Source organism: Geotrypetes seraphini, chromosome 4, assembly GCF_902459505.1.
Source record: "Geotrypetes seraphini chromosome 4, aGeoSer1.1, whole genome shotgun sequence".
Taxonomy (NCBI): Eukaryota; Metazoa; Chordata; class Amphibia; order Gymnophiona; family Dermophiidae; genus Geotrypetes; species Geotrypetes seraphini.
This window is the reverse complement of record NC_047087.1, coordinates 45,668,430-45,685,396: the sequence shown is the minus strand read 5'-3', so window position 1 is coordinate 45,685,396 and position 16,967 is coordinate 45,668,430. Positions and strand designations below refer to the sequence as shown.

The 16,967-nt window shown below is 39.6% G+C and overlaps 1 protein-coding gene across 2 annotated transcripts in view; it reads left to right on the top strand.

The window, feature by feature from the left end:
• Positions 1-16,967, top strand: part of URI1 (URI1 prefoldin like chaperone) — a 211,327-nt gene that overhangs the window by 161,241 nt on the left and 33,119 nt on the right. For both annotated transcript variants that reach the window (XM_033941954.1, XM_033941953.1), the window contains one exon: positions 11,369-11,636. In XM_033941954.1, coding sequence (XP_033797845.1) covers positions 11,369-11,636 — 268 coding nt within the window. The remainder of the gene's footprint in view (positions 1-11,368; positions 11,637-16,967) is intronic.

The following is a 16,967-nucleotide window of genomic DNA, read 5'->3' as shown; positions in this document are numbered from 1 at the left end:
TAAGGTACCAAATTTATTATATGAGATTTTGCTAATTACTGAAAGCCTATTTATTTGATAAATTTACTTAATTGATTTTCTTTTTTGCATACTGTGATATTTTTACATTCCAGAAATGATCGTCTACTTTTGTAATCTGCATTGAACCATGGGTAGGGAGCGGAATAAAGGTCTTTAGTTTAGATTTTTGACATGCAAGTTCCTTAAACTATTCAGAAACTGATTTTAATGTGGCTATTTTATTTTGTGAAATAATGTTCATGCTATAACTTTAATTTTTGTAACACAAAACAGCTGGCAAAATGGTAATCTCTTTGCAAAGTAAAGAGCATATTCCCTAAACGGCGTTCCAATTGTAGGCGTCCTACCGCTCTCTAACCAGCCAATTGTGACGCCTGTTTTCTAAAACAAAACACCGAGGCAGGCCACCTACACTGTAGGCCAAGCATATCAAACTCAAAGGTTGACAGAGGCCAAATAAATAAGGTTTAAGTTTATGTGAGCCGCAATAAAGTATAGAAACTTAGGTTTATTTCAAAAAGTACAGTATAAAAAAAGAACAAGAGCAATGATAAAATTAATGTTTTCTTCCTGACACTTGGCATCTCTTCTCTGCTACTATTTTTCCTATTTCGGGGAAAATCTTGTCCACAGTGATTACTTTTAAAACTGACCCAAGGTGAATGTCGGTAATTCTGATAAGAGACTTATTTCCTCTCATAAGTATAAATAACTGCGCGCAACAATGAGTACTTATAAACATGGAAATAATTTCATATGCTAATTTTCAAGTATTTCCAAACTTGGCTGGCAAATATTTGTAAAATTCAAGCAAGCTAATTTCACTGTATTTTGTCTTCAAATCTGAATCACACTGGATCTCAATTACTTCCATTCCTATATGATTAGGTACTGATTCTATATTTATTGAGAAAATCGAAGAAAACTTGTCTTCCAAAGATTTAACATCTGCAAATCTTGTTTCAAACTCAGTTCTAAGGCTTAAAATTTTTTCTGCGTATTTTTGATACAATGCAATTTCACCTAAACTTGATTTGTTTATGTTGCATATTGGAAACTGCATTAAGGGCTCCTTTTACTAAGCGCAAGCAAAAGATTAGTGCGCGCTATAACTTGTGCTAGCCGAAAAATTATCGCCTACTTAAAAGGAGGCGGTAGCGGCTAGTGCGCGCAGCATTTTAGCATGCGCTATTCCGCGCGTTAAGGCCCTAAAGCACCTTTGTAAAAGGAGCCTTAAATCTTCATTTTTCAACTGCTTTTCCTAAAGAGCTAGCTTACATTCAAATGCTTTAACTTGATCACACATGTTCATAATGATCTGTTCTTTTCTTTGCAGTTTTAAATTTAAATCGTTTAAGTGTTTTGTTATATCAACCATGAAGGATAAATCTTGTAACCTTAATGCAGGGCTGCCCTATTCCAGTCTTCGAGATCTACTGGCAGGCCAGGTTTTCAGGATATCCACAATGAATATGCATGAGAGAGATTTGCCTGCACTGCCTTCTTGGTATGCAAATCTCTCTCATGCATGTTCATTGTGGATATCCTGAAAACCTGGCCTGCCAGTAGATCTCGAGGACCGGAATTGGGCAGCCCTGCCTTAGTGGATCAGAAAACAACCTTGTGTCTTGAATTTTAGTTATTAAAAACTGACATATTTCTTCTTTCAAGTCCCAGAATTGTTTAAGAACCTTGGAGCAGGATAGCTAACATACCTCAGTAAAGTAGGGCAAACCGGAATATTCACTTTCTAATTCACTTAAGAAAGTAGAGACTAGTCGCTGATTTAAGCTTTGAGATCTTATGAAATTGATAATTTTTTTTGACAAATGTCAACACATTTTCCATGTTTATTACCCTTGTGCATAATACTTCTTGATGTATAATGCAATGCATATGATGAATCTTGGATCCGTCACAAGTTTCACTTTGTATTTTTCACAGTAATGCCACAAAACCGTTGGTTTCTCCATCCATTAAAGGAGTGAAAGGCCGCTTCTTAGCCCTTCACTGTAGCTCCCGGCTACGGGAATGACCCAGACAAGACATACACTGTATTTCCAGATCAGACAATACTTTTATTTATAAGCAGAGTATATAAAATGTAACAGCAGAAATGTATCAGTAATAAACTGGTATTATCAGACTAGAAATGCAATGGAGAGAGATACAAACAGAAGCCGGCAGTGTCTAATGTATGGGGGTCTCTGGCTTATCCAGGAAGAGATGTCCATAATATAGGTTTAATTTGATCTACACTTCTACATCTTGTGCCACCCCTGGATTATTTCAATTGGTGCAAAAATGCTTCTGTACTGCCCTTTCCTCATTGCTCCCTTGTTCCTATGCCCATATGCAGAGAGTTGCTTACTGTTCTCTTTAACATCTATATGTCCTCCCTGAAACTCCTCCAATTATCCCCCCTTGAAACAATCTACACATACGCTGATGTCCTCCTTGAGACAGACCAGAACCTCACCAACCTCCATGAGAACATTACAGCTTGCATAATGAGACTCCATTCCTGGTCCTTCTCGGTACAGATGAAATTGAATGAATCAAAAACAAAATTACTCTGGCTGGGTCCAAAATTAGAACACCTGCCCACCCTCTTCGCACTACCCTCAGGTGCTGCACTGCAGCTTGAGTTCTCAAGCAAGGTCCTTGGCATCATTATCGATTCTTCTCTCTCCCTCAATGACCACCTCAACTCCTTGGCTAAATCATGCTTTTTCAGCCTCCACATGCTGAGGAAAGTAAGATCCTATTTTCGGCAACAACATTTCGCCGTCCTTGTCCAATCCATCATCCTCTCCAAACTAGACTACTGCAATGCCATCTACTTAAGCCTATCAAAAAAAAGTCTCCAAAGACTCCAGCTAATCCAGAATCTGATCTTTGCAAAACGCAAGTCTGACCATGTCTCCCCACTCCTAACCAAACTTCACTGGCTCCCAGTGATTTCCAGAATCCATTTCAAATGCTCCTGTCTGGCTTTTAAGATCATTCACGGCATCCTTCCTCCCTTAATCCCACTACTTATAACTCCTCGAGTCCTGACTCTACCAGACCCGCCCAAAGGTATAAATTATCCTTCCCCTCTCTACACGGTATTCGCTATGCAGGCAAACTGGGAAAATCCCTTCTCTTCAGAGTTACAGGTCTTTGGAACGACCTTACTACCCCGCTGTGGAACCTGGGCTCCCTCCAATTATTCCGAAGCAACTGAAAACCTGGCTTTTCACTAAAATGTAATTCTTTCCCCCCTTACTCTTCTCTTCTATATATAAGTTCATGTAAACCTTTTTTTCCTTCTCTTCCTATATTTTAAGTTCTTGTAAACCGTGCCGAGCTCCACATTCGTGGAGATGATGCGGTATATAAACTTAAGGTTTAGTTTAGTTTAGTTTTCCAGCAGGTAGGGCTTTTGTCCAGAGGTGCTAATGGTATTTGTTTTTGGGTCACAAGATGTGCTGACAGTTGACCGTTTTAGTAGTGCTAGTAAGCGAAAATTAAGTGGGTAACCTTCCCCAACCTCTTGTTTTATTACCTATCCCTTTTTATTTGTTTTTGAATTGTATATAATCCTTCAATTTTTTTTCACTGCCTTTTTCACATGTATTGTTTTGTTAAAATAGTTCCAGTTGTCTTGTTTTGTTTATTTTTTTAACCTAATTTTTAACTAAATGTAAATCGCATTGGATTTGGATTTTGCAATCAATTCAAATATTTTAATAAACTTGAAACTTGAAACCCTGTTTTCTCTGTAAGGCTTGGCCCTCTCCTTGAGAAACGAAACTTATGTGACCACAAGTTCATCTTAGCCACAGTAGAAAATGCTCAGTAGAAATGTCTTTTAATTTACACTTGTAGATAGTGGCAGTATTTCATAGGGCCCACTGGCCAAACACCCCTCTTCATGGGGTTCACTGCCCAGGCACCCCTCTTCAGGAGCTCCATCTATAGCTACAGAAGTTAGTTTTGATAGAAGTTCATAAACACAATTAAATATATCTTATCCCGTTGTAGTGCCACGCTTCGGTACTAGTTCCAATAATTCCTCAAAAATGTTGAAATTCATGTCGCAAGCACGAAGAAACACAGCTAATTGAGCTACGCCCCCAATGTCCATACTCTTGTCACAGGCAATGGAAAAAAGCTTTGAAACTAGATAATTTTGCTTTGATCTGATCACTTAAATTGCCAGCCAAATCAGTAATTCTTTCTGCAACTGTATTTTGAGACAAAGTGATTGTTTGAAAAACCTTCACACTTCCAGGACAAACAGTTTCTACAGCTTTAATTAGACATTCCTTGATGAAATCACCCTCAGTAAAAGGTTTTGAGTGTTTAGCTATCAACTCCGACAAGGCATAGTTTGCATGCACTGCCACTTCACTTTCTTGTGATACTTTAGTACAGTGTTTTTCAACCTTTTTACACCCGTGGACCGGCAGAAATAAAAGAATTATTTTGTGGACCGGCAAACTACTAGGACTAAAATTTAAAAACCCCGTTTCCGCGAGCTTGGTCACTTCAGTAACTATAGAAAAATAGACAAATATAGTACAAAATATAGACAGCAGATATAAATTCTTAAAACTGACACGTTTTGATCACTAAATTGAAAATAAAATCATTTTTCCTACCTTTGCTGTCTGGTGATTTCATGGTTTCAAGTTTGCGTTTCCTTCTGTCTGTGTATCCTTTCTTTCATTTCTTTCTTTCTGCACTCAGGCCCAAGAATTGTCCCTTTCTATTCCCTCCCTCTTTCCTTCCTATGTCCTTAGTGCCCCCAGTGCCTCCTTCTCATGTCTTTAGTGCCCCCAGTACCTCCTTCCCATGTCCTTAGTGCCCCTTTCTGTCTTTACATTACATTACATTACATTAGTGATTTTTATTCCGCTTGTACCTTGCGGTTCAAAGCGGATTACATAAGAAGAGAACTGGACATTTCCAGGATGGTACATGACAATATAGAATACAGTTTGAGGATAGAGACTTAATAACAGAATGATAGTAAAGACTTAGTAACATCGGAAGATGTTTTGGACGGCAGTGTTTTGGTTTCTTGGGGGATGGGGTGAGGGAGGTTAGGTAGATTGTATATGCTTTTTGAACAGCAGTGTTTTGATTTCTTTACGGAATGTCTTGAGGTCTGATGTTGTGGTTAACAATCTGGTGATGGAGGGTTCGAGTTTTGCAGCATGTGTTGCCAGGAGGCTATCGTAAAGCTTTTTGCGGTGAGTACCCTTGAGTGGTGGGTATTTAGTGCCCCCAGTGCTTCCTTCCTATGTCTTTAGTGCCCCCAGTGCCTCCTTCCCATGTCTTTAGTGCCCCCAGTGCCTCCTTCCCATGTCCTTAGTGCCCCTTCCTGTCTTTAGTGCCCCCAGTGCCTCCTTCCCATGTCTTTAGTGCCCCCAGTGCCTCCTTCCCATGTCCTTAGTGCCCCTTCCTGTCTTTAGTGCCCCCAGTGCCTCCTTCCCATGTCTTTAGTGCCCCCAGTGCCTCCTTCCTATGTCCCTCTCACTGCCTTCCACACTTTGTCCCACCCCCACCCCTGAAGCCAGCCTGCCTGCCTGTCTACCTCTCTCCCTCCCTCCCTGGCCAAAGCCAGCCTGCTTGCCTGCCTACCTCCTTCCCTCCATGCCGCGCAAAAAAAAAAAAGCCTCCCTCCTTCCTTTCCCTGGGTCGGCTGTTATCTTACCGCCCTGCTGCTGCTACTGCTAAAGCCGACACGAAGTCTTCTTTCCGACGTCAGTTCTGATGTCGCAGAGGACGTTCTAGGCCAGCCAGGCAGTGATTGGCTGGCCCAGAACGTCGTCTCCAACATCAGAATTGACGTCAGAAAGAAGACTTCCTGTCGGCTTTAGTAGCAGCAGTAGGGTGGTAAGATAGCAGCCGCCCCGGGGAAAGGAAGGAGGGAGACTTTTTTTTTTTTGCGCAACAGGTAAGGACAGGAAATGATCTCCTGTCCCAAAGCTGTGTGTGGGGACAACGGGACAGGAGGTCTGAAAACAGGACCTATGGTCACCTTAATCTTGCCGGCCTTGCGTGGTGCTTTAGTAAACATGAACTGTTGTTTTCAGTCCCAACTTGAGCTCTTTCAACTTTTCTTGTCTCATTAATCCTTTGCAATTGTCTTATTTTGATTTATGCTGTTCATAGTGCCATTTATGTTATATAGCTTTGGCACATAAAAACATAAGCAATGCCTCCGCTGGATCAGACCTGAGGTCCATCGTGCCCAGCAGTCCGCTCACGCGGCGGCCCAACAGGTCCAGGACCTGTGTAGTAATCCTCTATCAAGCACACTATTTTATCTTTTACTTCACAGCAAAAATACTCCAATTCCCACTTTTCGTGGAAATTTCGATGTTCATCAGCAATGTTTCATTTAGTTTTACTACCACTTGGTTTCAATAAAGGCATACTGAATACAAAGAGCTGAAATAAATGAGTAATCGTTAACACAAAAAAAATAAAACATTTCAATAAAAATCAATATCTTTTCTTAAATATTAACTTACCAGACACAGAATAATTGCATAAATTAATAAGTGTAACATAATAAACCTATACTCATATTTTTATTGTATTCTGAAGGCAAAATATTCCCTGTTAGGCACACCAAGCAAGTCAATGCAAGACTAATGGCTTGGTAGGTATTATTAAAGTCGCCTTTGGAGTTGCCCCGCTATATCTTGCCGACAGGTTCCTCATAGTGTCACACAAGAATAGTAGAAAATCACATGCCCTCTTTACATTTCTGGCAGTTAAGGGCTGCAAAAGTAAGAAATATCATGAGTACACTCTTTCATATCAAGCAGCTTATTATGATAAAGATTTCTGTCCACTGCTATCTAGATCCAGTTCTTATGAACATTTTAGAAAACTGTTGAAAACCTTTCTGTTTTCAAAATTTCTGACTAATTAGACCTTTTGCATTTCTCACAATATAACATGCATTTTCTTAACACAATCTTTTGTTAACCTCATCGAATTCATGGCTAAACAGTCTAGAAATCTGTTTATTAATGTTATTATAGTCTGATTCACTGATAGTATTTGTGTGGGGAAATGGTGTGTTATGACTAGAGGCCTGAACTTGTCTCAAGTACAAAGGCGCCGCATCGTAGTACTTAATAAGAATACGCAACTCATACTCATACGTTGTATCATTGTTTTCTACTGGCTTAGATAGGTGACTACTCGGCGCTGATGGATTGTGGGTGAAATTTTGTGACTCTAGTTATGACTTATTGGATTACATTGGCTGGGCCGCAAAGATGTTTGTTGTGGACCGCAAGTTTGACATGCTTGGTGTACGCTATGCCAGCTGAGTCTGCCTTCTGAGTAGTCTTAATGATGATGTGAACAACTTATGTTCATAGTAATATTTACTCTTTGAATAAACCACACATATATTGGTCAAGGCTGCAACTTTAAGGAATATGTTTTGATTCTTCCTTTATATTTTATTGTAGATGCAGTGAGTGCTCTTTCTTTATACATGAGAAATAAGCCTCTTATTTTAATGTAAACCAGATGCCACCAAAATTGAGAATTTAAAAATCAGATTAATTCATTTAAATGCGTATTTAACTAGGAAACTTTACTAACTACTGATTAAGCTGTTTTCTAGGGTACTACCTACTAACATCTGCTGTTCCAGATCTCCTATTCTGTATTGAATTTGTCAGAGCTAAAGTTCTTTTTATTGAGATTGGACAATTTGAATCCAAATGTTTTTAATTTACACTTCAGAAGTTAACAGCTGTTCTAATTGCTCTTGCCGATCTGAGCCACCTGAGAGTTTCATTTCTCAGCTTTGTCCTAAGGCAAAAAATTTCAGCTCACTGCTCGTTTGTACATAATCATCTATAATGCTGTTCCTTAAGCAATCAAAGTAACACTTTCTTTGACGATAAGCACGTGGTTCTCTTGCTAACATGGAAAAATCTTCACTTTCCCACATCCTGCCATACCTGCAGCCACATACATAAGAGCATAAAGCTTTCTATACTCAAAGGTCCATCAAGCCACTAGTGGCCATTCTAGGTCCCATATACCGGCAATATACCAAAAGAGTAAAACAAATTCTATGCTGCTTATCCTAGAAAAAAACTGTGGATTTTCCCAAGTACATCTTAATAATGGTTTATGGACTTTTAGGAATTTATCCAAACTTTTCTTAAATCCTGCTTAGCTAATTGCTTTTACTCCATTCTCTGGTAACAAATTCCAGAGTTCAGTTACACATTGAGTGAATAAATATTCTCTGAGGGCAAGCAGGCATCATATTCTCACCTCTGGATGACATCATCCATGGAATCCGGCATGGACAGTCAAAAAGTATACTGTCACTTTAAATCTTTTAGAACTTCCTGTACTGCACACATGTTGGTGCCTTCCTGCCTGACGTTGGCTCACAGATCCTGAAGCTCTTAGTTTTCTATGGAGCTGAGAAACTGTTTTAGAGTTCACTCAAAACGTATCAAACTTTATCTTTTTTTTATGCCTTCCCTTTGCTTTTTTCATTCAGTTTTGTCATAATATTGTCCTTTTTTCATTTCCCTTTGGTTTTTTAAAAAATAAAATTTCATTTTTTGGACCTACAGGTTCTTTCTAGCCTGTTCCCATGACGGGGGTATTGACTCTTTTTCGGATTGACATATACTTGACTTCCTCAGGCCATTGAACCCTTTGACTTCATGTTGACTTTACATTGATATCCTAGGCTCCTAGCAGCTTCAAATGGTACACTCGATATCAGAGAATCATTTCAGGTACAGACCTGCACAACTTGTGTACAATGCTTAGGTCCGGAACATCGAGATATTTCATGCACACTCTGCTTTCATATGCAGAAGAGATTGCTTAAAGCCAGACATTTGCAATTTGAGAAATTTCAGTACAACTTCAGGAGCATTGAGCATGTTTGGAGACTAATCCCAATGTTCAGCCACATACGACTCCAGCATCAACACCGGCACCAACCACGTCGACGACTCATTCCACCTCTTCATCTTTGGTGTTACCAGCATAGGAGAAGCATCATAAGGGATCTAAGAAACACAAACATGTCTCTCCTTCGAAGCATGCATTGTTTCAGGCATCATCTCCATCAGAGTACTCCAAGTGTCAATGCACCATCTCTGCAATTGGTGTCTTCTCAAAGGTGTTTTTTGGCATCGAGGCTTCTGCCTTGATACCCACTTCAACAAGTGCCTGCTGTATTCTTGTCAATATTGGTACTGGTGCCATCACTACAGGAACAGCTTTAAGTGCTGTTGCAGTAGGAACTAGCTGGGATTCTGTATTCATACCCTTTGCAAACTCCTACATAATCTTCCAGCTTCAACCCAGTCCAAGCATCACCCACGCAGCACATCAAGGAACTGATCCTGGACACCTCAACTTTGAGTGTCTGCATCAAAGAGGCACACAACACATGCATCTTCTTCTAGGGATCAGAGCACTCAAGCCTCACCTCAACGCTCTTTCCCTCACTCTTGATGCTCTCCTCGACGTTCCACTACCAGTAAAGCTGACATTGAGTATTCTGACTCAGATTTGTCACCACACTCTTCAGACCTCTCTGCTGACAATCCTTGTGGGATACCGTCGGATCCTTCCCCACCTCCTCCTTGATGTAGGTCCCCACCTGAAAGTCTGTCCTTTACTAACTTCATTAGACAGATGGGGGATTCACTCCCATTAATGTGGAGTCTGAGGAGGAGCCTCATGCAGAACTCATGGACGCTTTGGACTACAAGAAGTTGCCTAAATATTGCATCAAAGTACTACTCCATAAGCTTATGAGGGAAGCCCTCTAAGAATTGGGAAACCCTACTTTCTAGTCTGGCTCTACATCAGTGGTCTCAAACCTGCGACCCAGGGGGGCCACATGTGGCCCGCCAGGTTCCATTTTGAGGCCCTCGGTATGTTTATCATAATCACAAAAGTAAAATAAAACAGTTTCTTGATCATATGTCTCTTTAGCTATAAATTCTAATATTATTATTAAGACTTAGCCAAAAGGAAAGATTTATAAACTATAAAGAGTTTTACCTCATGCAAAATTGTCATTTCTTTAATAAGACATTAACTATTTTTTCTGAAGCCCTCCAAGTACAAATCCAAAATGTAGCTCTGCAAAGGGTTTGAGTTTGAGACCACTGCTCTACATGAATTGGACATACTTTATAGCAGGGGTGTCCAACCTTTTGGCTTCCCTGGGCTGCATTGGCCAAAAAAAATTTGTGGGGTGGTCGCACAAATGCTGCAGCAAGACAGAGGAGGGAGCCGGCAAGACGGTAAACACCAGGAGGCAGCAGAGGAAAACACTGCATCGCCCTCAACCGGGGCCACACAAAATACTTCATGGGGCCGCAGGTTGGACACCCCTGCTTTATAGAATCCAGTCTTGTCCAGGTTTTGATAGACCACAACTACAGCACCAGTCTCTAGTAGTAGAGTCTGCCTTAAAATGAGCAAACAGTTCTCATATTTATGCCAATACTCCATTAGACAGAGAGGGCAGAACCTTGGACAAGTTTGGCAGACAGGTTTTGCAAGCAACCAAGCTTACTATCAAACTACCCAGTTAAAACTTTTATAAGACATTTTATCTCAAATCTCTGATTAAACAGTTACCAACTTCTTATGGTGTGTATATGTTGGATTACTAATGGAAGTTTTTTACGCCTATGACTGAATCTTAAAAGCACAATCATTGAAGTTCTGTTTTAAGTTCTGAAGCTCATGATTGTATCCTTGTCTTTACTGGAAGTATATAGATATTTTTCTTAGAACTGAAAATACAGAAGTGCAAGTATATACCCTTAACTATACTTCAGTGGGGATATTTGAATATATTTCCAACTAATGTAAGTACATCTTTTTCATAAAATGAGCTAAAAAGTCAAAATAATGAATGAAATTGCTTACCTTTAATGACAGCAATTCAATACACCGGACTACCTATCTATACACCTGGTTTATTTTTCAGTCAAGTTGTAAACCTGAGTAACTCCATGGGGGTACAGAAGAATTCTCCATATAGGCCTAGAATTTTTTCGTGAAAGCTCTGTGAAACTGGTGCAAGTTAAAGACACATAGGTTCTTTGTATTGTCATTTGAAAACTCCAAATTTCAGATAAGCTGTTTTTGTTCTGATGCCAGTGAAATATAGCATGATGTTAGAACGTTCTATTGTTTGATTCATTTCACTAGCTTATTTATGACAGCTTTTAACTTCATCGTGTAATGCTGAATTTTTTTGGTTTTGATTAGTTTTCTCTCTTTATGTACACAAAACCCACACTTTCTTGTGTTTTTATAGATTATCTGAAGCTGTTGATGCCAATAGAGAAGAATCAGCTTCTCCGGAAGAGGAAAAAGACGACACCCAGACAGATCTGAATGTGACATGCAGAGTGGAAAACTCTCTTACTCAGGGCAATGTACAAAACGAAACCGCAGAATCAGAATTGTTCGGTGGACAAGTTAATGGTACAAATCATTATCACAGTGATGATGAAGATGATTCAGCTGCTGGAGAGGATTCTATGCCAACAATTTATTTTTCTCATACAGTTGAACCTAAAAGGGTTTGTACAGTACTATTTCTTCACAGATTTTCTATTTGAATATAAATATACTGTACATCAAATGTACAATATCAATTTAATGGGATTGAAAGAAACATGAAAGTGACCCACAGGGAGGGCATAACCCTGAACAGCTTCCATGTATAAATGTTTCATCTGAAAATTGAGCAGTCATTAAGAAGAATCGGCAAAAGTATATTTACAGCAGTTTAAGCTTCAAAATATGCCAGTATAAATTCAGAATCTGTTGGGTTCAGTTGAATGTATTAGATTCTTGCTTTAGCTTTAAACCAGCTTTTAAAACATCTGCTCTAGGGATTCTCAAATCTACTCTAAGGGTTCTCAACTCAGCACTTGGGACATGGGACATATCTAGTTAGTTTGGTTTTCAGGATATTCAAAATGGATACGCATGCAATAGATTTGCATATAGAGAAGGCAGTTCATGCAAATCTATCTTGGATATCCTGAAAATCATATTGACTGGGAGTGACTTGAGGCTTGGGTTGAGAGTAGCCTCTTTTGGCACTCTAAGGCCCTGATTCTGTATAGGACGCCCAGGAGAAAGGTGTCCTATACAGAATCGGTCCTACACTAAACCCCGATTCTGTAACCGGCGTCCATTTTGCTCTCTTCCTCTACTAGAGAGACACGTAGGGCCGCCTAGGTTCACCTAAGGCCCTTAGGCGAGCTTAGGCGTCTTGCGGGCCTCCCTAGGCTCCCGCAGGCGCCTTCAATATAGGCAGCCTGCCTGGGGAGCATTTTTTTAAAAGACGTGCATCCCGATTGGCTGATTAGACAGCTGTAGGACGCCTACAGCTGCCTAAAATCGGGACGCACTTTGTAGAATCAGGGCCTAAATGTCTTTCTGGGGTTTTTTCTCAAAAATATTTTATTAAAATTTAAATAGAACATTAGAAATAATATTAACACAATGTAACTAAATAGGAAAATAAGTATATCAATGATCAAGGTTGTCACAAAACAATGAAAACACACAGTTTCAAAATTTTTTAAATTTACGCACATTGCAACACTTAGGGCTCCTTTTACTAAGCTGCGATAGCGGTTTTAGCATACGCAGAATTGCACATGCTAGACGCTAACGCCAGCATTGAGCTGACGTTAGTTCTAGCCTTGTAGCGCGGGTGTAGCGTATGCTAAAATTCTGCGCGTGCTAAAAACGCTGTCGCGGCTTAGTAAAAGGAGCCCTTAATTGCATATATTTTCTCATATTTACTATACAAACAAACCATATTCCACCATATGTTATATTCCAATTTAGAGAAATGTTTAGAATACTAGCATGTACATGCATACATGTGCGCAAAGTGCCATTTTGTAATTTATGCATATCTGCAGATGGGTATACAAATGGGCAGTGTCTGGGTGTGTTTGCACAATTATGCTTATAACTTTTCAGAATTCTGTAAGTTATGCACATATTACATTACATTACATTACATTAGTGATTTTTATTCCGCTTGTACCTTGCGGTTCAAAGCGGATTACATAAGAAGAGAACTGGACATTTCCAGGATGGTACATGACAATAGAGAATACAGTTTGAGGATAGAGACTTAATAACAGAATGATAGTAAAGACTTAATAACATCGGAAGATGTTTTGGACGGCAGTGTTTTGGTTTCTTGGGGGATGGGGTGAGGGAGGTTAGGTAGATTGTATATGCTTTTTGAACAGTAGTGTTTTGATTTCTTTACGGAATGTCTTGAGGTCTGATGTTGTGGTTAACAATCTGGTGATGGAAGGTTCGAGTTTTGCAGCATGTGTTGCCAGGAGGCTATCATAAAGCTTTTTGCGGTGAGTACCCTTGAGTGGTGGGTATGTGAATGATGTCTGTGTTCTTCTTGTTCTGGTTGGAAGGTTACGGTTTAGGCGGTCATTTAGGTAGGTGGGTGCAGTACCGTTAATTACTTTGAAGAGTAGACAGTATAGTTTGAATTGAATTCTGGCTCGAATCGGTAACCAGTGTGAGTCTAGGTAGGCATTGGTGATGTGGTCAAATTTTCCGAGTGAGTAAATTAGTCTAAGGGCTGTGTTCTGAACAGTTTGAAGTTTTTTGATCATGTTTGTGGGGCATGGTAGATAAAGGATATTGCAGTAGTCCACGAGACCTAGTACCAGGGATTGTACAATTATCCTGTAGTGTTCTTTGTCAAAGAATTTCCTTATTTTTCTTAAGTTGCGCATTGTGAAGAATGCTTTTTGGGTAGTTTTGTTGATTTGGGTCTGCATAGTGCAGCATCTGTCTATCAGCACTCCCAAGATTCTGAGTGAGGTCTGGATTGGGTATTTGGTTGCTTTAATTTCTAGGTCTGTTATGGATGGGTTTTTGTCCGTTTCAAGCATTAGGAATTTGGTTTTGTCCGAGTTTAGTTTCAGTTTGTGGTTTGTCATCCATTTTTCTACTTCATCCAGAATTATTTCCAGGTGTCCTGTTGAGGTGTGGTCTTGGATTTCGAAGGGGAGGAGAATAGTTATGTCATCTGCGTAGCTGAATGATGTTACATTTAGGTTGTCTAAAGTGGTGCCGAGGGAGGAGATGAAGAGATTGAATAGAATGGGCGATAGTGGTGACCCCTGCGGGACTCCGCATGGATTTGACCATGGGTTAGATTTCGTGTTGTTTGTCTTAACTCTGTACGTTCTTGTTTTAAGGAATCCTTGGAACCAATTGTAAACCACCCCTGAGATCCCGATTGCATCAGGTATCTGGAGTAATATGGTGTGATCGACTAGATCGAAGGCGGCGGAAAGATCTAGTTGGATAATTAGGATCCTGTGTCCTTTACTGAGGTGTTGACGGGCTATGTCTAGTAGTGTTGCTAGTAGTGTTTCCGTGCTGTGGTGGGATCTAAATCCTGATTGAGAGGAGTGAAGTATATTATGGTCAAATAGGTAGTTGGTGAGGTATTGAGCCACAAGTCCTTCAATCAGTTTGACATATAATGGGATCGAAGCGATAGGTCTGTAGTTGGTAGGAGCGTCTATAGGGCCTTTTTGATCTTTCAGTAGGGGTGTGATTATGATCTCTCCAAGATCTTGTGGGAATTGACCTTCTATGAGAGTGCTTTGAATCCATTGCATGAGGTTGGTTTTGAATTTAAGGGAGGCATTTGTAAGCAGATACGATGGGCAGTAGTTCAAGTCGCATGAGGTGTGGCTGTATTTTTTGTATAGTCGGTTCAAATCAGACCATTGTAGGGTTGGGAATGTGGTCCATGTTCTGTCTGCAGATATGGCTTCTTCCGTTGTGGGGGTTATTATCTCGTAGAGTTTGGTGGTTGAGTTGTTGAAGGTATTTCTGATTGTAGTGATCTTGTGTTTGAAGTGGTCTGCTAGTTGAGAAGCTGTTGGTGGTTTATTGCCTTTAGTGGCAAGGAATGGGTTTGTGTCCGTAAGTTTTTTTACTAAGTTGAAGAGTGTTTTTGTGTCAGAGGTGTTTGTGCCAATTAGTTTAGAGTAGTATGTTTTGCGCTTTTCTTTAAGTTTGATGTTGTATAGTTTGATTTGGGTTCTCCAAGCGGATTTGGTTTGATCATTTTTCTTTTTTCTCCAAGATCTTTCAAGTTGTTACCAAACATAAGTTCTCACACCTAAGTGCATACGTGCATATCTACCTTGTTTCACTATTTTTCAGGTAGAACATTTCAGGTTTCAGTTAATGGAGAACTTCTACTTTTCCACTGTCTTTTGTTGTGCCACAGGGATCTATCAAGCAATGTAGCCACTGCCATTCTTTTATAGAGTAGGTTTCTAGCAGATGCCCTCTGGGCACCTAATTTTATGGGAACAGTTATTGAATTATCCCTAAAGGCCAAAAAAGTTATAGTTAACGTTTTTGCAGGCTAGAGTTTATATTGCTGGTCCAAGCTTATAGGCTTATTCCTAAGTCTGGGATTCAGTAAGAATCTGTGGCATCATGCTGGTATGTGTTTATGTAAGAGAGCAGAAAGGGTTACAGAATGGGGATAATTCACAGGTAGTTGCAGTACTGTAGTAGAGGTTATGTCCATTTGAGCTAGAAACTGAAAGGAATAGGGGAAAAACTGCAAAGCCCCCCTCCCCCCCAAAAAAAGAAGAAATCAGTTACATAGGATATTTGTAAATGAGGAAAAATGGCCGGTCCCTATGGATAATTAAGCACTTCTGTGTAGTCTGCACTAAAGCTCATATATCGGGCACAGAGATTTTAAGTCACTGAGCACATATAACTTGTATTGATATGAAGTAAGATTTTATAGTAACCATAGTCGACCCTCAATTTTACTGATCCTGATTTAACAGATTTTGGGTTTAATGGGTAGAATTCAGAAAAGAAAAAGAAAAAACACATGACAAGGGTGTAAGTGCTCTTATGACCATTTTTAGTGGTATCTGTGCACTGTAGATCCCACATGCTCAGTGATCAACAGTCTATTTATTTAAAATATTTATAAACCACACTGTCGGCACATTCTAGGCAGTGTACAAAGCCAACATACCTAAAATGAAAGAGATATCTTAAAACGTAATCAAATACAAATTCAGTATAATGGCTCCCCAAATCTAGTGGTAGCGGTAGTGAGGAGAGAAACAAGTGAATTTTAAGTGTGGCGCATAAACTTGACTTAATTAATACATTGGAAAGTGGTGTTTCAACAACCAACTGTGTGTGGAATGTGGCATCAGGAAACAAACCATTTAGGATTTAAAAAAAATCAAAGCTAATTGCATTTACTGTTAAGTATAGCGATGAAGGTTCCTAGTGGTATAAGAGCTAGAAAACATATGAAAGTAGCAAGAAATAAAGATTAGAAGAGCAACATGTGTGGGGTTGGAATTAAGTGCTACTGCATAGGAACTTGCAAAATATATGAACATCAACTTTTGAGCAAGTGATGTATGATTGTGGCAATTTTAGAATTATTACGGATTACCTATTTTCATCCTATCATTTTCTCTGCAGGAAACTTTCCAACCTCTCTATGTCCTGTCTGTCTGTCCAAAATAGATTGTAAGTTCTGAGTAGGGATCATCTATTGCATGTAAAATGTACAGGGCTGTGTATGCTTTTCAGTGCTATAGAAATGATAAATAGTAGTAGTACACAACATTTTTGCACATGGAGAGATAGACAGCACTGACACAGGAGTTGAGATGTAGTCGAATGTGCTAATAATTCAACTAGATTTAAAAGCAGCTTTTGATGCAATTTCTCATGAGCTCTTACAAGACTAGAGCAGACTGGTCTCTCAGGGATAGTATTGGATTAGTTTCACTCATATTTTTCAAGTAGAACATTTCAGGTTTCAGTTAATGGACAACTAC